This window comes from Anarrhichthys ocellatus, unplaced genomic scaffold, assembly GCF_004355925.1.
Source record: "Anarrhichthys ocellatus isolate YVR2014 unplaced genomic scaffold, GSC_Weel_1.0 scaffold12, whole genome shotgun sequence".
Taxonomy (NCBI): domain Eukaryota; kingdom Metazoa; phylum Chordata; class Actinopteri; order Perciformes; family Anarhichadidae; genus Anarrhichthys; species Anarrhichthys ocellatus.
The window spans coordinates 1,790,608-1,812,751 of NW_022280042.1; the positions used below are offsets into that span (position 1 = coordinate 1,790,608).

At 44.7% G+C, this 22,144-nt stretch overlaps 3 protein-coding genes across 6 annotated transcripts in view; 1 reads left to right on the top strand and 2 right to left on the bottom strand.

The window, feature by feature from the left end:
- The window catches only part of ccnt2b (cyclin T2b), a 5,757-nt gene extending 2,244 nt beyond the window's left edge, over positions 1-3,513 (bottom strand). The window contains exons 1-6 of one of the 3 annotated variants that reach the window (XR_004212940.1): positions 3,301-3,513; positions 2,679-2,760; positions 2,455-2,583; positions 1,846-1,906; positions 1,654-1,716; positions 1,142-1,521 (exon numbers count right to left, since the gene is read on the bottom strand). Coding sequence is in view for 2 of the 3 variants with exons in the window: in XM_031852066.1 (XP_031707926.1) it covers positions 1,211-1,521; positions 1,654-1,716; positions 1,846-1,906; positions 2,455-2,583; positions 2,679-2,760; positions 3,301-3,458 (804 nt within the window). In the remaining variant the exon portion in view is untranslated. Of the gene's footprint in view, positions 1-301; positions 1,522-1,653; positions 1,717-1,845; positions 1,907-2,454; positions 2,584-2,678; positions 2,761-3,300 lie in introns of those variants that run through there. The other 2 variants (XM_031852065.1, XM_031852066.1) reach the window with 2 other exon arrangements.
- Positions 3,514-4,858: 1,345 nt separating this feature from the next.
- Positions 4,859-17,375, top strand: LOC116386264 (transmembrane protein 163). Of its 2 annotated transcripts, XM_031852342.1 has the most exons (8): positions 4,859-5,186; positions 6,593-6,712; positions 10,399-10,442; positions 10,525-10,616; positions 12,509-12,605; positions 15,559-15,670; positions 16,014-16,155; positions 16,517-17,375. In XM_031852342.1, the coding sequence occupies exons 1-8, from the start codon at positions 4,997-4,999 to the stop codon at positions 16,575-16,577; spliced, it is 858 nt and encodes a 285-aa protein (XP_031708202.1). In that variant the 5' UTR covers positions 4,859-4,996; the 3' UTR covers positions 16,578-17,375. The 2 variants fall into 2 exon arrangements, with proteins under 2 accessions (XP_031708202.1, XP_031708203.1); XM_031852343.1 differs by lacking the exon at positions 6,593-6,712.
- Positions 17,376-21,007: 3,632 nt separating this feature from the next.
- Positions 21,008-22,144, bottom strand: part of mgat5 (alpha-1,6-mannosylglycoprotein 6-beta-N-acetylglucosaminyltransferase) — a 53,953-nt gene continuing 52,816 nt past the window's right edge. Inside the window, exon 17 of the mRNA XM_031852341.1 lies at positions 21,008-21,836. Coding sequence (XP_031708201.1) covers positions 21,638-21,836 — 199 coding nt within the window. The 3' untranslated portion in view covers positions 21,008-21,637. The remainder of the gene's footprint in view (positions 21,837-22,144) is intronic.

The window sequence follows — 22,144 nt, forward strand, 5'->3', positions numbered from 1 at the left end:
CACACGTGTGTGTGCATATGATTCATATGAACACACACGTGTGTGTGTGTGTGTTCATATGAATCATATGCACACACACACACACACGTGTGTCTTCATATGATTCATATGAACACACACACACACACGTGTGTCTTCATATGAACACTGTTTTTAATGTTTTAAATTAAAATCAAAACACAATAAATCCACTTTCAATGTATCATATGATCATATGATTCATATGAACACACACGTGTGTGTGCATATGATACATTGAAAGTGGATTTATTGTGTTTTGATTTTAATTTAAAACATTAAAAACAGTGTTTCTAAATCTCTCAATGAGCCGTAAACTCCAGGAAATCACAACTAATAAACAAACTTAATTAAATCGACTGACTACTTGAATTAGTGTCAAAGGAGTAGTGCGTTTTCACTTCACAACATCAAACGTGGGAACATTAAGACTGAGAAACACTGACGTTGATAGCCAAGACAAACAAGTAGGCTTTAGGTTCTCTGCACCCTGGATCCCAAACTACACTGCAAACTGGCTCCTGTGCACCAAAGCGTCTCAGAATCACTCTGAAAGTTAAACGGGGACTTTCCCCTCAGCAAGTACAATGTCTCAAGTGCAACGCCGCTGTTTTACAACACAGGAATTGCGACGGCGTGTTTTGTTTTAGTGTTCGTGCGAGTTGCATTTAAAGATATTAAACGGTGTTGGAATGCCGAACAAGTAGGCTGTGTTCAGGTAAATATAGTTCTACACTTCCACCTAGACTCCATTCTTTGTGCATAACCCCAAATTAAGAGATCCTATCTACCATCATCTGCTGGGAACATCAATCTCTCAGACTTGCATATCAAACTAGCAGCCTCTGTAAAAACAAAAAAGTGAAATAACAACAGCACAATAATATCAAAACTAAGAGCTGTGTGTGCGTAAAGTCAGAATCATTACGGAGCGAATTTTAGTAAACATTACAGCCGCCACATTTCCTCTTTAAAAAGACAACAGCACTCGATTAGATATTAAAAACGGCATCACCACACAGAACAAGCATTCAGTTTGCAGTGTAGTTTGGCGGTTCATTGTTAGATCTTTTAGGGTGAAAAATGTGCAACAAAGAATTAAACAACTGTAAACTGTACTTACCAAAGCACTCTATAAGTTTAAGACTCTTTAGTGGCAATCTATATTCAGGCTACCATTTGAGTTCTTTCTTTAGACATGTGCACTCCGTACCGAACAACCGTGAGAGGCAAACGGCACCACTACACTCCACATTGTGCATTCGACCCCTCTGTGCCAACACGGAGCCCTTTGTACAATACACCGCACACAGCAGCCAGGCCCGGTACTTCCCCGCGCTGGGGGGTTCCCGGGGACCCAGGCCGCAAACAGGGCGTTGGACACAGGAAGGGGGGCCCTGCAGGACAGGAAGCTATAGTGTGCCATTACAGTGCAATAATGGGAACAGGATAATAACCTGTTGGTAGCCATGAAATAGGAAGTCTGTGCCAAGTCCTTGCTTGCTGTAAAAGAAGGAGAAAGTTCATTTTAGAACCGAGCCAATTCTTTGGAGAGAAAAAAAAAACTAAACGGCACAACATTGCGTTGTTAAAAAAACAGTTCCTTGGAAAGTAAAGTGAGAAAGAAGGCTCTACCTCGCACTAGCTGGGAACACCTCACAACATCTGTGTGCGGATGATCGATTGTTATTTCAAAACCTGCAATAAAAGATGTTGAAGGAAGATGATCAGCCACCGGTGCCAGCGCGACAACAAGTCACTAAATATTAATGCGACAGTGGCTGCAACTAAAAACACACAAAATAAACTGGCTTTAGTAGCACTCACCCAGCGTTTGCAGCACTATTGTTTCCAGTGCTACAAGCTCTTGTGTCTGCTGCTGGAATGCCTGGAAAAGTTCAATGAACAATTTGAAATCAGCATTCCTACAAAATAAAAGCATCGCCAGCCGGATCTGTAAAGGTAAGTAAAGAACCGACATTTGTAGAGGGTACCACTGCGCCTTTCACCTTTATGATACGAAAGCTTAACTGCAATAGTAGAGCCTTTCAATTTGAGGATGTCAAATAAATGGCGAAAAAAAATCCTGTACGCTCATATGTGTGGTGAAAAATGTTCGCTGGACTTAATACTTAATTATCTTTGTCCTCTCTACCGACAACAAATTTGAAGAAAACCATTTACAGGAACCAAAGGTGACGTCTTTTTGTTGCTTGTTTTGTCCCAACAACCAGTCCATAACCCATCTGATTTTAATTTGACTGTCATATTAGACAAATTAAAGCAGCAATGTCTTTGCTATTGAGAAATTGGCCTTTGTGCTTGAACAAATGACTCAACAATTAACCGATTGCAGCTGTTAACGGTTTCTTTTCTCTCCAAAAGCCTCACAGGCGAGGTTAAACTCCCTGACATCCTCGGTCGTAGTTGACTTACGTTGCTCTTAGTGTCTACGGCCGGCTCTTGTGGGTTAATGCAGGCGTGGGCTATTTTAATGACATGCTCCAGCTTTCTGGGCTGCTCCTCAACTTTAGCTGCCAGGAACAATGTAGTCTGAGAAATGACCTAGAGAGGGGAAGAAGAAAAAAAAACCCAGTTCAGTTTTCACAGCCGGTGCCACCAGTAATTATGGCATCAGCCAACACTGCAGTGGTACTTACGTTTCTATGGAATTTGCTGAAGGAGTGGATCATATAAAACCTGTGCATGTATACTATAGCGGTGTTGATGATTAGTTGAGAACTGGGTGGTAAGTTAAGGCACAACACATGGAGGATATACAGTAAAAAATACATTGACTAACAGGTTTGGTGAAGAAAACCTTGACACGTTAACATCGAGCTAGCAAAACGTGTGACATGCAGGTTAAAACCCCCAAAATCAATCCATACGCTTCAACTCGTACAAAGGCGTAATAGTGCATTTGTAACGTGGTGATAGGTTTAACTTACATGTACAAACAGCATCAGTAATCATGTCACTGATATCACTACACACAAAGCTAACAATGGAATATGCAGCCTAAAGAGACAAAACAATAGCTAAGCTAGCTACCAGGCCTGAATGCTTCCGGCTAGCTAAATCAAGACCCCGTGTTAGCTCAGTTAAATGGCCTGTCTTGTCGGAGAGAGGTCTCTACGTGGCAGCAAGAGCTTTTATGTGCGTTTATAGAGTTAAACTGAATTGAAACCAGCCTTGCCATTCCGGCCCTCCTGTAAGCTAATGCTAACTCGAGCTAACCTGTCTGTCGGCCGGCTAGCCGCTGCGGTTCAGAAAGGATACACGTTGAGTCTCTGGCCTATGTCTTGGATCAAGTTGGCTGCCTGCTGCCGGTAGGAGAGCTCCCGGTCGGCCTCTATTCCGCCGCGTCGAGACGGCGTGTTTTCGAGCTGCTCCCGGGTGAAGAGCCATTTCGTAGAGGGTCCCCGGTGCACCGCCATTACGCTCCCACAGCCAAGCCCGACGGTGCTAGCATCGGGAGGGAGTGGGGGAGACGGGGGCACCGGAAAAACGAGCAGCCGAGGCTGATTAAAACCGGTTAGCCTTTTTCTGAACAGCGCCACCAGTGGCAGGAGGCGCACATAGCACTCATCGTTGCTCATATGTTATTGTTGCTGTATAGGATTACATTTTGTCTACAACAAAATTAGTTATTTCAGATGTATTATATAGATATACTTTGATCGTTTGACAGTCCGTCTGGTGTTTTCCTTGTTAGTGTATCAAATACAATATAGTAATTAAGGTTGAAATACGCGGATTAGCCACTGGGGGTCACAACTGTGCTTTGCATTATTGTGAGCCTTTAGAAACATTTGAAAGCCACTATTGTTTTGAAAGTTGGTGCATGTCGATTGTAAAAATGTATCCCAATTATTCGCCACCAAGCCTATAGAGCAATGACTCAAAAGTGTATTTGATGAATACGATAAGAGAAGCAGAAAGAAATCGTAATGATCATAATACCCATAGCACCCTCTGGCCTGCAGTTCTCTCTTTCTACCACTAAGCGGCAGCAGAGACCGAGAACAAAATTCCCTCAGGCCCCAGGTGATCTATCAAAACAAGTGTAGGTTCAGGTAAGTAGGATCCTACTGTATAACAATTCTATATGCAACATGATTTGAAGCAAAATCATTGAAAAAAATCATCATCATCATCACATATTCCACAAAGGAGGCGAACAAAGCAGCGCACGTGACAGGGTCCGGTCTGCACGTTCGCTGGCTGTCGTGAACTCCACCGGGCTTACAAATTAGAGTCCAGGTGTGGCTATTTTCTCGACGTCGCAAAATTGCAGCCTGTTGTGAATATTTTATTTTTTTTACTGCTCGTTCAGACTGAGCGCGTTAAGTTTGTCAGCACACGGTTTTTGACAGCAACATAGCCGACACTAGTTCCGGTTACCGCCTTCAAAATAAAAGGCAGCCTGTTTCTTTTTATGGAAACTCCAAATTTAAACCTTAAAACATTTAGTAAATGATAAAAGAATAATTCAGATGTTTTTAAGTAGCCTCAGGAGTCTAAAATATAAAACGACTCAATTAGAAGTGAATGTTCTGGATTCAGAATTGGACCGACTAATGCTTTTAAAATGTATAACTGTATAGTCATGTGTAGTGGAGTAAAATACCTAATCAAACTGATTCTAAAATAATTGAATGATAATTAAAACATCTGTAAAAACAAACAAAAAAACCAAAAGGCTCAGATGTATTCTCTATTTGAACAAAATATACATTTTCTCATTCTCTGTTTTCGTCGAAAAACAGGCGTTTGTTTTGAAGTTCACCATCTCTTTATTTCCGGTTTTGTTTCGCCTCACGGTGTGCGATTTGGCGCAACTGGACCTGCAGAGGAGTCTCCCCCCTCTTCTCCGTCTCTGCGTGTCTCCCTAGTAAATCCTGCACTTCTCGCCCAGGTGTGACATTTTTGGAGTGCCTCACTCAACTGGAACCGCGCGCGACCCGCCGAGAAGATGACGGACGCCGCACCGCCAGACTCCACCGCCGACCCGGACCCGGTTGTAGTGGACCCCGCGGCGGTGAACGGGCAGTGCGAGCAGACGGACTCCCAGCAGCAGGAGCAGCAGCCCAACACAGAAGGTCAGGGAGAAGGTTTCAAGATGGACCAGGAGATGAAGATAACAGACAGCGTGGAGGACGGAGGTAGGCGCTGTGAAATATGTTTAAAGTTCTTCACATCCATTCAGACTTGATATAACACAAATCGTATTGTTATGGTCAATATGATACATTATTTACAGAGCTGGTAAGATGTGGAATACGGTTTATTCTGCCAGACACATGCTTCCTAAATTACTGTGCTGTTATTACAGTTTTTTTTGTGCTTTTTGGAAAAGAGTGAAACAAACAAGCAGCAATTGAATCAGTGACACAGAAGAAAGTGTGTTTTTTTATGCTTTTCCTGCGCTTGTACACACCCAAGTGATCTGATATTGACCTTAAGATATAGATGTGTCATGTTGATATGGACAATATCTTTGTCACTGTAATGGACCGGATGCCGTTTTCAAACTCTACTCTGATTGTTATTATTATTAGGGTGCCAATAGAAGATTGGTGCCCGTTCAATATTACTTTATTACAATCTTGTAACTGACTAAAACAAAAGCAGACATGATGCTCATTTGATTGGACGACTCAAACACATTTCAAGCCTCATAGTCGCACCAAAAGTGAAACAAGTGGAAATTGCTGCCTGGAAAGCGTGAAAGGCGCAATTTATTCGTGTTGTTGGAGAACAGAATTAATGGACTTTCTCCGGGAAAGGGGAAATAACACATATGAATAGGGCCACGATCAATTGATAGAGTAATAAAGTGGCTGTACGTGTAATTTACTAACTCCAAAAAAAAGTTACTGTCAGAAGATCAAACTAGGGACCTTTTCGGCTTGTGACCTCTTACAAAAAGCAATGTTTAGTGCGGGGTCACGAATCGTCTCACATGGTTTCATTTCAATCCACCGCCTTGGCCCGGACTGAAATATCTCATCAGCTATCGGATGTATTGACCTGAAAATTCGTTCACGGTCCCCAGAGGATGAATCCCACTGATTTTGGTGATCCCCCGACTGTTCCTCTAGTGCCACCCGTAACGTTGAACGTGTGCTATTTTGAGTAAAAATGCCTCGACATCTTTTGAATGAATTTCCACGAAATTTGTTTCAGACATTCACGCTCCCCTCAGGATGAACCACTCTTGTGTTGCCATAACGTTTAAATTAGTGCTAACGACAGGTCAATGCTTTGGTTTAGGACTACATCGTGAACCAATGACAGTCCCGTCCACCTCAGCTGTATTTAGTTTTAAGTGCTAATTAGCAAATAAATAATAACCGCTAAACTTTAGCATCGTCATTGTGAGCATGGATGTGCGTCGATGATGTTAGCATTTAGCTTAAAGCACAAAGTCGCTAGCATAGCTTATCTTATCTTAGAAATATACAATAACTCTTGTAGCCCCACCCATATTATTAAAGTCAGTTTATTATAGTAGTGAGAGTCTTTATATCGTGTGTGTGTGTCACTGTGCCCTGGGACATGTCTGCAGGTCTCCTGGAAAGCAGTATGCGCCTGAAGCCCCACGAAGCACAGAGTTACCGCAAGAAGGCTCTGTGGGTGTCCTGGGTCTCCATAGTGATCACGCTCATGCTGGCCATCGTCTCTTTCAGTGAGTAAGGTCTTTTTCGACGAGTCCTCTGGCTCACAGGAAGTGATGCTTTCAAAGACATCTACGCAAAACTGACACCCGCCGCTTGGTTCTTCAGTTGAGGGACGCTTCTGTTAATTACTGTGTCGCCCTGCAGATCAATGTGACACCCAACACCTTTGATCAAACAACAAAAACGAAAGGCGACATGAAGAAAGCTTTCACGGTCCACCCTTCCCACATCCTGTTTCACTAAAACATCAGTTTCCCACCGCTTCCACTTCAAATGACAGTTTCTCTCAGTTAAAAATAAGCAACGCCGTCAAGTTGTATTTCTCATGTTGTACACATTCTGGTTTTTCCGCGTGGATGCGGTGACTCGTTCTGTTTTGACTTTGAAATGAGAAATTCTGAGTGCCTCTCAGATGTTTGCATCAGTGTGTTTCTTTATTAATGTCTCTGCGTGTCAAAGGTTCCCTCTCTTTGAATTCTAATTTAGGATAGAAGTGATTCACTTTGTAGATCTAATTCCAAGTTATGTTTCATCTTCTTTTTCCAATTGGTGAAATTGGATTCGAAGGCTCCGATTATTTAGACATTTGAAAAACTCTGAGGCAGTCAGACATGAACGTGTGTCAGATATCTTAAAAACCATCACAGACTCTGCTTGTCTCTTGCCTGTCGCCACCACATCCCGCCGTGGTCGACCGATGCCTCTTCCTGCTTTGCGGTGAATGCAGATTAGTCTGCTTGACGGACGAACGCGTGAAGAAGACGAGCTCTGCTGCAGCGGAGCTGAATCACCTCAAACGTCGCTTTGCAGATGTGCAGAGATATGAGTTTCCTATAATGCAGGAGACTGAGAATATATGCAGACTGGACATGCTGTCCATGAGACCGGTGATCTGACTCGCAGCACATCCGTCATTACCCGACACATAATTGGTTTATTTCGATTTCTGGCGCTCCCCAGAGAAATACAAGCCGACGTAGTGAAGAAAATCCAGCGGTTCAATAGTTAATTGGAGTCTTGTTTGAGGGTGAAATTAGGAATTGGAATTCGATTAGTTGGACCACTTGGGTCAGAGCGAGGTGGCTCAAGGTGCCGAGACGTTTTGTTTTGGAAATCAGAGCCTCTTCCTGAGTTCAGTCGGTGTTGTTTCAAACATTTTGCCCACTTCCTGTTCCGATAAGGAAGCGCTGGTCGGGGAAGCAGGACCGGAAGGCCAACTTCCGTCTTTGGTGTGTGTGTTTTTTCCAGTCTGGAAGAGGTTTGTTCATTGCAAATCGGGGAGTCGAGCCCCAAATAGTTGCCGATGCTTCATGTTATTTCATCTATTATACAATAACATCATTCATTCATCATCTTTTTTTGTGATTAAAACATTGAAACAGTGCTCAACATTTGATATTCCTTGTTGATGATCACGTCTAAACTGTGTGACTCACTAGGATGTCATCATATCATCGAACATTAATCAGCAAACAAGCCGCCGCATGAGTTACCCGATCACTCCTCAAACACTCGTTCACACGTCTGTAAGTCAGTCTCTGGTCTTTCGCAGCCAGCCAGGGAGTGCCATTGTAAACAAAGACCGTGTAAGAATCTTGTTTTTCTAACCAGCTGTTAGCATCACACTCCTCCTGTTTCCATGGGACCGCTCCACGCATGAGGAAACGGCATTAATAACATGTTTCTAAGGAAGAAGCTAATGGATCCAGGGTGTAGAAAGCACATAGAGTGACATAGAGTCACGAGTGACCTGAATTCTAAAGAGTCGACGCGTTAGTCCACTTTCTGTTGTCTTTATATCTTTATAAGAGAATATGAAGTGAAAGTATTGCCTATTGGGTATCAGGCCCTGTCAAACATTAGCAGTAGTCAAACATTTGGCCTATCTGAGTGTGTGTGAATTGTATTCGTGGCGGGCAGCTGCAACTTTAAGTTTATTGTAGTTTTTGGTCCAGTCTGACACACCAAAGTGTGGAGTATGAGAGCGACTCCCATTGGCTGGTGCCGTCTATAGAGAAAGACTGGAGGGGGAAAAGGCTTTAAACAGCAGGTGGTAGATATTCCCAACTCTACTGGCTCTACTTTACTTCAAGCAGAAGTTTGACCTTTTGGCAAATAGATGGATACCACTCTCTCATCTTCAGGAGTTCGGCGTCACGTGACCCAGAATGTCACATCCAGCTCACCTTCTGGTGTCTGCAAAAAAAGAGGCGAGTAGCAAAGTGCTCCACTGATATGCATAACGCCGCTCCAGAAACAACCAATAAACCGGCAGAGCTCAGACGGTGTTTTATCTGCCTTTTCTTGTCAGATGTGACAAGCAGGGAGGAGGGAGGGAGGGGGAGACAGGGAGACGATAGAGCTCATATATGTGTGTGTGTGTGTGTGTGTGTGTGTGATAGCCTGATGCTGTAGTTCCTTCCCCGCTGACGCCCGGCCGGCTTTCTTGGGAGCCAATTAGCCGTCGCCGGACTCGGCTTTGACGGATGCAGAGCCGCAGTGGACTCATTTGCACACGGTGTCTTCTCTCCGCGCTTAATGGAGGAGCTAGAAGGAGAGAGGAAGAACAAAGGGGAGGAATCAAAGAGGGAGGAGGAGGAGGAGGAGGATGCGTTTCTGTGTTTTGGCCACCAAGATGTGACGGGTCTTTGGGGGTTTCCATCCCAAATGAGACCTCTGCCAACGAACATCTTGTATAAAATAGCATGAAAGCAAGAATTTAACTTGCAAAATAAGAGCACCTGCTACATTCCCCTTCTTGTTATGCCAACTCTGGCAGATGCGTGACACCTCGACATGAAATACAGTCACTCTCTGTTAACCTGCAGTTGAGCAGCTGTCAAGTTGTATTTGCTGAACTGTTTGTCTGTAACCACACACAGAGCCAAGGGACAGTTTAAATACAGAAGTTAATCTGGTTTCCACTAGTTTCACAGTGCTCATAACAATATGTATTTACCAGAACACGAGGTCTTTATGGAGATAGAAACATCTGGACATTTCCATGCCACATCCCTGAAGATCTCTGATATGATTTTTTTTTAAAACACCTTCTCATTTGTATTCAAGGGTTGTTCATGTGTGTTTAAGTGCAGAATTCATTCCTGTTTTTCATTTCGGTCAGTGGAAGTGGATGATTGCTCCTTCAGCCCAGAGAGAGATGAAACAATAAAGGTATGGAGGATGGATGAAGGAATCATCATTTCACTATCTTTGCAGCAGAGAGAAAGCGGAGGCGCAGGGAAAGAGATGTGTTTCTGCAGGGCTGAGTGTCTGGCCCCCAGTGAGCGTCGCTAAAAATAAACGTGGGAGGAGGAGGAGAGTATCCCTCCCCTCCATCTATCTGCGTCTCCATCTTGTTTGTCTCTCCTTTCCCTCTCATCCCAGTTTCCCCCCCCGCCATTGCAGGTGTGCGGACGATTACAATGTTTTCAACACATCTGCAGCTCGTTATCAGCCCGCCAAAGACAGCCAGTGACAGGAAATCATCTTGCTTAATACTCCTGCAAAATAAAAGACTTTCATGCTGGTGTTTTAAAGTCTACACAGAGAAACTAATTCATGTCAACATCACATGCAGAATCCATGCCTATATGTAGGAAGATTGGGGATTAAAAATGGTTGTGTGTGATCTCCACATTAAATGAATTGTCACTTGTTCAGTATCTCTCTCTCTTTCTGTGTTTCTCTCCAGCTGTGTCCATCATGCGCCACAGCGCCTCGGCGTTTGGATTTGCCGTAAGTCGACCGTAAATCCTCCACTTCTTTCTGCCATAGAGAGTGTAACACTGTAACTGTCCCCCCCCCCCCCCCCCTGCAGTTCGACGCCTCCCTGGACGTGTTGTCCTCGGCCATTGTGCTGTGGCGGTACAGCAACGCCGCGGCCGTCCACTCGGCACACCGCGAATACATGTGAGTAGAGTCAGCGTAAAAAAAAAAGAGCAAGTCAGACCTGCCGCAAGAATCAAGTTTCAGCTGTGAGTGTGCACCTCAAGGGCCTGAAAAAGGGTTTCAATTCTATAAATCCCAGGCATTAAAATCACTGAAATGATGTATGAATGAAGTGTTAGGGAGGTCTTTCCCTGGAATTTGCATGTAATTGTCTTAGAATAATTATTAGCCACCCATATGACCAAATATGATATGCATCTTGCAGGCTATCATAACTTATGTTTTCAAATCAATGTAATAAGAAGATGGAGCCTTTCTTTTCAGCTTGCCCAGGTGGTTTAATTTCATCTATGACGACCAAAACAAACCTATAAAAGTGATGAAATCCACTTTAATGTTTCCACACAGTGTCTAGTGTGTGTGTGTGTGTGTGTGTGTGTGTGTGTGTGTGTGTGTGTGTGTGGCCGGCTTTGTCCAGTAGAGGAGTGTGTCAGATAAAGTGTCTCTTCAGCTTTGTCAGTCTCGGCCCCGCTGGGACCGATCGCCTCGCGGCTTATCTGTACCTGCTGAGAATGGCGTGTGTGTGTGTGTGTGTGTGTGTGTGTGTGTGTGTGTGTGGAGGTCAGGTGGGCCTTTTCAGAGCCAGCTGAATGGTGAGGGTGCTCAAGCAGGCGACTGAAAGAGAGGGTGGAGGGGGGGAGTGTAACGCAGCTGTCTGTCACAGTGTCGCTGTCTATTTCGGTTCTTTTATTGATTTTTAATTCCAAGTCTTATAAATTCATAATAGCTGAAAATCAAATCTTAGTCGTCGTTGTTCAGTCACTCACTTCCAATGTAAATAAAACCAAATATTTAGTTAAGATACAATTAAAAGAGAGTAAATGATTGTGTGTAACTGTGTATTCAAGATCCAAAACCAGAACTGCAGGTTTACATCAATAAAGCACATCAACAAAAATACTTTTGATGGATATGTGAGAGTGTAAAATCTCATTAAAATGTCATCAGACAGCAGCCTTCATTATGTCACTTCAGCAGCTAATTGGAGAAATTCGGGGAGGCACTCAGCCAGTAATTGGCTTCACCGAGAGGCCAGGCCTCCTCCTGTATCACACACACACAGATAAATTCATGCATAAATGAACAGACAGGAAAGTGAGAATCACATGCAAGCAACTAAAACGCCCACACATACACACACACTGTAGCGTTGTGTTTCCTTTCTTCTGCTGTTTGTGTATTTGTTCGACCGTTAGTGAGGAAAACCACTGACAACAACCAGCGAATCGACATTCTTCTTCGTGCGTTCTCTCATCTGTCTGCGTTCGATCGAGGAGATGCGGCCGAGTAGCGGTGCCCAGGTACAGAGCGGTTGCCACGGTAACAGGCGTCGAGATGAGTGACTTGATGGATCCGTTGTTCCTTTCGCTGTAGTTGTGTGTAGTCATGGAGACATGTTTACATCCACTGTGTGCAAGAGACAGCAGGGGGCCTGTTCCTGGGGATGATGTGTGTGTGTGTGTGTGTGTGTACTCCCGGGGTGATGTCGGTTGTTGCCGTGGTTACCTCAGCCCAGGACCCCCGAGTGTGGCTCGAGAAGATCTTTCTGGATCGAGCACTCGCCGGTGGCCATGCGTGACCGGGGCATATGCTCCAGTTGTTGTTCTGTCTCCCTGGAGAACTTGTTAATTGGGTAGAAGGTTTCTAAAGGACATCTGCTGCTTCCTACGAAGTCTTCACGGAGCATCTTGGCCCCGTACACCGGTGTGACACAGTTAACTCATCCACGGATTGTTGTAGGGTCACTATCATTTAGTCTTAATCCCTTTTACTGTCTGGCTTCATCATTTGTGTTTGCGTAGTTCCTAATGTGCTCGTCGCCGCAGTTTACTTCCGTCTCTTCTCCTCCGCAGAGCCTGTGTCATCCTGGGCGTGGTTTTCATCCTGTCCTCCCTGTGCATTCTGGGTAAGGCCATCCACGACCTGGCCACCAAGCTGCTACCTGAAGTGGTAAGGAGTCATTCATTAATTAGCAACACAGAACGGATGTCAGCAGAGCTGAAGAGGCTGTATGAAAGCATTAGCTCGTACTAGATTAGAGTTCCCGTCTTATATGACATAGAGTGAGTGTCAGTGTGCAGGAGATTGCTATCATCATGGTGCAGGGGGCAGAATTTGATTCAAACTGGAGTTGGAGGTGAGTTTTGGATTAAAGCGCCCACCATATGGGACAGATTATGTTATTGGTTTAACCCTTTCAAATCTCTTTTATTGTGAAGTGAACAGTCAAACAGGGTGACTTTATGCTTTTGTTCCGTCTCACTGGAGTCAGGGTGCCAAAAGTTTGGTGGATAAGCAGATATTTTGGTGGAATTTTAGGCTAAAAAGCACTTTGTCAATCCAGGACTCATCTGCTCTCCATGCTGTGATACCACGAGTCTGCCATAGACCAGCATTTTCTCTCAGAAAGCCTGTTGACTTTGTGCCTGTTTCTAATAATATCGTCCTGAAATCTGAGTGTACTTCTCAGTGTCCAAGACAAACAATATGCAGGCCGTGATTAGCATGAAGCGGCTGACGTAACATGAATTATTCTGTCCCCGTGTTGCCATGTTGACCTGGCGGTTCATGTGATAAGATGGCCATCACGTAGTGCTGGTCACTGGAGGGCTGGTGGTTTGGGCCAAGAGGAGGAGCTCAGTGTGACTGAACAGATGGAACGCTTTGGCTCTGGAAAATCACAAGTGAGGTCTGGATGATTGGGTTGCTTTATTTCATTTGATGTTGAGGAGGCAGTGTTGCATTAGAGTGTGTGTGTGTGTGTGTGGGGATGACAGAGGTGTAACAGTGTTGCTGCTGGATGAAGAATGTCACAAATCTCAGGTGTGAAGACTCGTGAGCTTTCACACCTCCTGAAATAGCTTTACTGCCCCGTTGCAGAGCAGGAGTCATCTCTCCAGAAACGGATCTGAACAATGATGAGGATGATGATGATGAGTAAATATAATTCGATCGTTGCGTTTTGGTGAGCTGAATTACCGTAGAGACCCACTGCCTCTTTCCACTTTCGCTCTATTATCTAATTCACTCCGGTGTGGTTTTGTAAACAACTATTGTTGCCTGTTTCAGTCTCAAATGTGTGATCAAGGCTGTATGGAATGAGCTGTATCTGCTGCACACGCTGTTATGCTTTGATACGAGGCTATAGAGCATAACATAACTAAAGTCATTAACAAATCTCTTACATTTTCTGCAGAACAGACACACACCACGCTGAGAACTGCCCCTTTTTAAGAGTTTCAAACAGCCTTTTGCAACTCGCTCGGGCTCCAAATTCAACTTGTTTTCAAATCCTTCATTGACGCATCGGACCGACTGTGTTCCATCTATTCATCTGTGGCTGCAGCGAGCAGCGAGGCCATAACAAAGGCGGAGTGTGGGAGCGGGCGAGGCAGACAGATTGTGTTTTTCTGAGTCTTCCGTCACACAGCCGGGTTCCACCACACTGGCTTCTGGTGCATCGCAGTCTGAGTTATATATAGAGCATCACAGCCCTCCTCTACTCACGCTAGAAATACGCTTCTGTTTTCACAGCCTCCCCTCTCTCCCTCCTCCTCCTCCTCCTCCTCGCTATGAAATGTTAATAAGGGAAGCAGCTGCTTAGGTATGCAGCGGCGATGAAGAGGAGGATACAGACGGGGGGGGGGGGGGGAGCATGTTTGTTTTTTGACACCTGACTGCTCCTGCTCTGCTGGTCCTCTGTGCCCAATTAATGTCATTTAGCGGCCAAAAAACGAAGGCGTCGTCGTCTTCACCTCGGCACTTTTTGTGACGTTAAATTCATTTGAAGAGGCCGCGGTGACCTCTGAGAGTCGAGGACACTTCCACTCAAAAAGCCCCACATCCAATCACCGTTATGAATAATACTCGTGATTATAAACGAGGCTCTTGTTGGCCCCGCCCTGCCTTATCGGAACAGCTCGGACCGTTTTGATATTCTGCACGAGGAGCTCTGGAAGTCAAACGGAAATGTCAAGCACAGTGTTCACATTCTGGGCAGCGTCGGTCTGTCATGAGCTCCCTCGGTGTGTGTGTGTGTGTGTGTGTGTGTGTGTGTGTCCACATTTCCGTCCTTCATGAGCCCAAAATGAAAAATGCTCAGACCTGATGGTCCCCCTGTTTGCATGTATTGAGAAGCAGCTTCTTCATAGTGAAAGCCTGTGATTTATTCCATGTAATAAACATGTAAAACTGTGGCAAATTCTGAATATCTCCCGTCTGAGAACTGTCTGTCTTTGTTGGACTCGATGATGTTGTCCCCATGTGTTCACTGCTTAGAGGACGACACCCATCTAAGGTGTTGTTTTCACAGCTGAGTCACAGCACTGACTCAGGTCTCTGCAGCATGCTGAGCTTCTCTCTCCATCTCCCCTCTGATGTCTGCGAGCTCGCCAAAGTAGCTTTTCATAGCTCCAAGGCCATAGTGCAATATTAATGCTGCCGCAGAGGCACTGAGTGCTCTGCAGCCCCCCCTCCTCCATCCATCCTTTGTGCATTTACATTTCGGGTATTTTCGCTGACGCTCTTTCCAGTGAGACTCGCAATAGGTGTGACAAGAAAGAAAACATCTTTAAAACTCAAAGGCTGAGCGTTTGATGAGATGGAGATAATTGCCGGAATAAGTAATTAAATATGAGCTTTGGGGAGCTCATATTTATGACTCGCACACCGGTTTATGGTTTTGGGTTGTTCATCCATCTGGTCCACGTGTTGTCTCAGTAATGCCTGGAGGACATCTCTTCAAAGTTGGCACAAACGTTAACTTGGACTCGAGGAAGAACTGGTCATATCTTGGTGGCTGAAGGTCTGGGTCACTGTGACGTTTTTTAAAACTATTTTCGACTGCGAAGACACATCCTAAAATCGAAACTAACACTTCCTCTCTTCCCTCCGTCTCCCTCAGGATGACTTCCTGTTCAGTGTGGCCATCGTCAGCGGCCTGGTGTGCGTCACCCTGGCCGTGATCAAGTTCATGCTCGGCAAAGTGCTCACAAGCCGGGCCCTCATCACCGACGGTGGGTGCACACACAGATACTCAAACACCTTCTAATTCAGTCTGTCCCCTCACATATACGTAGAAAGGCTTATTTACTCATTAAATACAATCGTCACAGTGTGACATATAGCGACTTAAACCGGCACGTTCCAGGTGACATTTGAGTATCTAACAACTATAAGGGACATTTAAAGAATCTGTCATGCCCAGCGCGACACACTTCGTATGCTGTTAGAGGCGCCCAGCAGGCAATGTCACATGACCACTGGACTCTTAGCAGGTGTCTGGGGGAAGCCCAAAACCCTCATCAGCTGACTACGTGTCAGATGTTTTTCAAAGGACTTTTGTTTGAACTTTCCCAGGATTCAACTCACTGGTGGGGGGAGTCATGGGGTTCTCCATTCTCATCAGCGCCGAAGTGTTCAAGCATGAGCCCCAGGTGTGGTACCTGGATGGGTCAATAGGCGTCCTCATCGGGCTCATCATCCTCGCCTATGGAGTCAAGTGAGTGATTACTAGAGAGTGCAGATGATAGTTTTCTTTGCAGTTGCCCTGTCTAAATAAATAAATCACTGACCCCTCAAACTGCCAATTAACCAATTAAAATGAACCATAAATGCATGCACAAAACAATTCTGTAAAACTTTCTCCAGAGAACATGCACATTCTGTACAAACATTGGGCTCTCAGATGAAAGGTTTGATCTTCACTGCTGACGCGGTGAGATTTTCTGCCTTGAGCGAAAACATAAAATCTATTTATGTCCGTCTGCATTGCGTCGGAATGGGGATCAAAGTGCTCGCATCAACTCTCTGCGTTTTCTCTTTTTGCTTCCTAAAAAAAGCCTCCTCTTCTTCTACCGCAGGCTGCTGATCGACATGGTCCCGCGGCTCCGACAAACCAGGAACTACGAGCGCTTTGAGTGACGGACCGCGGAGGGAAAGGAGGGAGAAGTGGAGGGTTTGGGAGGGATGGAAGGGGGGCCGACTGACAGGAGAGAGACGAGGGGGGTCACAGTCCACACACTCTCTCCACAGACAATCACATGCGGCCCTCCAGTGTGTATACAGTTCTCTCATTCATCTGAGGATCCAGGCCAGTGACGACGGCAAGGGATGGATGAAATCCTTGCCGCCTTTTGAAGTGTTTTACGATTTGGTACATATAATATCTTTATCTGTCTTTTAACAGTGAACGGGTCAGTCTGTTGTTTTCACGCCTCTGTATTTAAACAAGATGGTTGAAAAGATGGAGGCAGTTGATTGTGAAAGCTTGGACTGCAGCGTACGGGAGACATGTGGACACCAGAGAATCCACAACAAGTTGATGTACATTACCTCAGTTACACCTCATCGCCCTGTCAAAACACTGCAGTTTATTTTCCCATGGTTCTTAGAGGCCTTTGCTCAGCTGTGCTATAAAGTGAAAGTGATCGATGTAGCAGCGGAGGATTAATGGTGTTTCACCCTTTCTTTATGTATCAATACAACGCTCGGTTGGGATGGGGGGGGGGGGGTATCTAAGCACACAGAGAGGCTCGGTAACATGTGAGTTACTGTTTACAATATTCATTGGGGCTGTTGTGGCGGGAGCCCGGAGTTGGCTCCGTTTCAGCAGCGTAACGCCAACTTCCAGTCCTGGACGATAGAAATCTTTTTGGCATCCAGTCGCAAAAAGAGAAGTCACGACCTCACTCAGCCTCCACTTCACTGAGATGTAACAGACACCAGCTCAGTAGCTTCAGGTTGCCATCAATATGAAGTCAAATTAGACAAACATTATCTTTGTCATAGATCCATAGAATCCAAAATGAGGTGAGGTGAGGAGGTTAAGGAACACACCAGATGTGTTCTGGCTAATCAGTGGAGGCTCGTTAGTTGATCTGGTTCAGCTGGGCCATGAGCTCACTGTGTCTCTCCACTGCAGGTATGTCGCTTCTTTTTATTGCCTCGCTTTAAATGCGGATGTTGCTGGTTTCCATAAGCTGCTGTTTTAGTCGAATTGATTGTAATTGTTTGTGTGATTAGTTCACGCTCTTGCCTGGACTCCTGCGAGTTTGTGACAGATGGAGGGTTGTGCTCTCTTGTTGGGATCCAGGTTTGGTCTGTGTTGTGACAGGAGGAGGCTTTTGTGGGTTGGTTTAGCCAATTTCACCTATTTAGTTCTTGACCATTGATGTGTGAAGGTTTCTTCTTGGTTTGGATGCTGGAAGGGCAGCAGCTTCTTGTCCCCGGTTTATTTAGGATTTAGTAGAAGTACTACGAGCGAGACTAGTTAGTGGAATCTGTTGGATTCGAGTTGGGGGAGCTTGGACTCTGGGGTGTGCAGGAATTCAAGTTCATTCCTGATTTATTTCCTCTGTCTACGGGCTGTAAATATCATACTGTGAAGGATTCCACTGGTTGTTATTGAAGGAGTCACCAAACACTGAAAGTTTACACTGAAATTGCACATCTGATGAACTGTTTGAGCGATGTTTAACCTTTTGGCTTTGTCACTTTTTTGTTGTTTTCTATACGTGATGCCTGACGGTTGTCCTGAGCCCACTGCAGTGACTAGTGGACATTCCTGACACTGTCAACATGTGTCCTCTTATCTGGAGCTGCTGTTTGTTTTTGGGATCTGAAAGGGAAGCCCTTATTTCTCTTATAACTTGTGGAGTGATGTTAATAATTTACTGATTCAATTATGACAAGACTTTTTTTTTTATAGGATATTTTGAATTAAGTCTTTTTATTTTTGATGGTTGGTTATACCCTGACATTTGAATATGTGTAAAAGCACAAAACTGAGTTTCTGTAGCACAGTGGCTTCCCGGACCTCGGGAAGAAAGCTGTTATTTACTAGCGTAGCTGTTATTTACTAGCGTAGCTGTTATTTACTAGCGTAGCTGTTATTTACTAGCGTTGCTGTTATTTACTAGCGTTGCTGTTATTTGTATTCCATCACTATGAATCACCGCACTGATATCTTTCCATCCCGTCTGCTCCTTCCTGACTCCTATCTTAATCATGCCGCTGAATGTTTTGGTGAGCGTGATGATCATGTGGAGTTTCAGGAGCAGGAGGGAGGACCTTTCTTCTATTACTGTAACCCAATGTGCACACTGCGCTGTGGGACTAGTTTGTGTGGCGTATTTATTTGTGTTTTGTCACGTTTAAGGACTTTTATCTGAATACAAAAGTGGTATTTTAAGGATGTGAGAACGTTTTAGCAAACAGGGGTTATATTTGTGCCTGAAATGTTTATGAGGCCCAAATTTAACTTGCTGCTTTCTGCTCAGTATTGTACGACTTGACACACGCACACACACACACTCTATGCCAATGTAAATACTGAATCTGTATTGCTGTGATGTAAAACAAATATTAAACCGGAGTCTTGTCACAGAAAAAAGGTTTATTTAAAAATAAAGTTATATCCCTCTTACTCATCAAGGACTGTGAAAACAAAAAAAACACCATGTTGTCATTGCGTTATTCACCTTTCGCTGCTTGGACCACAACATCACCACCGCTCTAACTGACCGATTCAAACATGATCGAGGTTGAAAAAGAGAATACATGTTCGTGTGACTCTAAGTAGCAGGTTTGCTCTTTTTTTTTTTTTTTTTTTTTTGTACAACGGAGACATTTGATGCTGAGGATAACAGAGACGGATACGGTTCTCTAGAAACCAAACGGTTGATAATCCGATGGACGGCATGCTCAGAATAAGCCTGACTAGCAAAGTAAATAAGGCTTTCAGTGCAGCACAACCGGTTTGACCGGTTTGTCTTCTAGTTAGAACTCAACCATCCCCACGTAAGAAAACCTAAACAGCTTATTCCTCATTGCTCCACTGGAGAAGAGGACACTAAATGACGTGTTTACATGGATGCTTCTGAACTCAAACTGCTGCTGGACGCGAGTAATCCAATTACTGTAAAACATGTACATTCTGAAGAATGTACAGGAAACATTTTCTGAGCTGAATGAACATCCATTCTTATAGTTACAAGGTTCGGACTGATTCAATTGTATTAACTTTAAATTAGATAAACTACGATTTAAATTCACGTGACCCAAAACACTGACTCAGGAGAGAATCCTTCAGCTGCTATGTGGAGTTAGATTTGGGACTGAAGGCCGTATCACAAGTGTTTCTATTTTCTCCATAATCAGAACCGAACTAAACGGTGAAAAGGCACATCATGTACTTTGAAATGCAAGATCGTTGACCCGTTTACAAAAAGTAAAAAACAACAAAAGAAGCTGACGGTGAGACAGTACAGCTGGACGGTGCTGATTTACACGTGCAAACAGAAAAGTGATTGGAAATCAAAGCACAAAGTGTACGAGGCTCCGGTTTGTCCACCGCTGTCCATCTTTAACAGTGATGACGATGAAAAGATGAAGACGATCCCCCGTTAAAACGGTTATTTAACACTAAAGATTTCCGTTTGAAACCAATCATGATTTTAGCTTTAGTCAAACATCAAATCGCTTTTTAGTTGTTCAAACGTTTTCTATAAAAATGCTGAAATGACCAGCGAGACTCTAAACGTCTTCTCATCACTGTTGAAAGCTGAACAGAAGCAGACAAAAGCCTCCAAACTCTCGTTCATACACCGAAAGACAAGCAAGCTTTTTTTCTTCTTTTTTTTTATATTACTCTCCATAAATAAAAATCTATAAAATGGAAAAAAAGACACTCCTCCTATAAATAAAAAAGAAAAGATTTCCAGCAACACAAAGATTTGTATACAAAATAAATAAAGAAACTTTAAAACCCTTATGAACAATATACAGTGTTGCTAATATCTTGTCAAACCTCAGATTACCGTAGTGCATTTATTCCCCAATTCACCACATGAACAGGATCCTAATGGTTCTTTGAAGAAAACGAGAAGTGTGTTTTCTTTTTTTGTCTGGCAGATGGGAGCCGAACATGGATCTGTGTTTAGTTATTTTTATGTATTTAAACGTTAAGACACGGACAAACACCTCTGTTAGGTTTTCATGTTTCTCTGCACGCAATCATCTAGTGGTCCGCTACCGAGGACGGCCTATCATCTACGACACGACGTCCTATGACACGGTGACTCCCGTACGCGACAGCTTTAGCTACAGAGGACGGATGGCGTGCTGCGGAAACACAAAGACATTTCTACGCTCCTCTACTGGCCTTTTAGTAGAAAACACACGTGCTCTATCCTCTTTTTTTTTTTTTTTTTTTTTTAAATAAGTGACATTTAAAGCAAGTGTGCGATTTAAAAGTGAATGTGTGAAAATGAAAGGGGCCGGTGACTGATCCACGACTGGACTGTCCCGTCTTTTACGGGCGAAAGAGGACCGCTGCTTCAGAGTCTGGGGGTACGAGTCAGGATAAAAATATCTACGATACAGGTCCGCTCTCATGTTTGTACGGACGAGACCAACGAGTTGGTTACAGTGTAAAACTGTGTGTGTGTGTGTGTGTGTGTGTGTGTGTGTGTGTGTGTGTGTGTGGGCCTTCTGGCGAGCCAGTCCAGTGCAAATCTACCAAAAGAATAAACAATTTCAGATTAGACCAAGGGGAGGTGGACGGAGGGGAGGGGAGGGGAGGGGGGGGGGCTGAGTCTCCTTGGTACCTCGCTGCCCTGAACCTGAAGAACAACAGGCAGGCGGTCACTGATTGGTGCAGTCTACCAAAGGAGGAAGCAGCACTCTTAAAAGTCTACGACGGCTCCCTCTTTGTTGATTCAAGTAATTTCACAGCACTTCCGCAGAATCCGGTGGGGAGGGGGGGAGGCAGCGGCTTGCGGATGCTCGGATGGGCTGCTTCACTTCCTGCAGCTGAGGGGGGGAACAATAAATATGATGGACATACACAGTCTCTTCTGTCCAGACGTCTTCCCACTAAAGTGTGTTCGATGGGGAGCAGCACGAGTCTCAAACACTTGTTAAGTTGCTCCGGCTTCATTCACCCCCCCCCCCTCTCCTTTTCCTCGGCCTGCCTGTTGGTGCTATAGGCAGTCTTTGCACAGCGCCACCTGGCCCTTCATGTAGTCGCGGCACGGGCAGATGCGCTGCAGCGACTGGTGGGCGCCGGCGCAGCTGAAGAGCAGCAGGTCGGACTGGAAGATGCAGTGGCGGCGGGTCTCGCTGTAGGCCGGCACCACCGTGTCGGCACTGGACTCCACCGTCTGGCAGTCCACGCCGAACCTGAGACCAGAGAGAGAGAGAGCACCTTCAGTTCCTATGCTGACTGTTTATTTATCTGAATCAGAGCGAGAAAGCCACACCACACAAACACACACACACACACCTTCAGCATCAGTCCTGAGGCTTGGCCCATTGAATCCCAGTAAACAAACTGGGCCCTCCGGTGGTATTAACACAACACTGCAGTGTATTTAAATTCTCCACTCTGGATGACAAACTGCACATTTCAATTCAAACCTGGTGTGTGCTGCCACCTGCTGGCTGTTTTAACAATCACAACTATAACAGAGGAAAGCCTTTATGTTCCC

Excerpts from the sequence above, each read along its gene's own strand:
- LOC116386264 (XM_031852342.1), top strand. The coding sequence starts at position 4,997 with ATGACGGACGCCGCACCGCCAGACTCCACCGCCGACCCGGACCCGGTT. Across the intron at positions 10,617-12,508 it reads TCGGCACACCGCGAATACAT|AGCCTGTGTCATCCTGGGCG; the intron begins GTGAGTAGAGTC and ends TCTCCTCCGCAG. Across the intron at positions 16,156-16,516 it reads ATCCTCGCCTATGGAGTCAA|GCTGCTGATCGACATGGTCC; the intron begins GTGAGTGATTAC and ends CTTCTACCGCAG.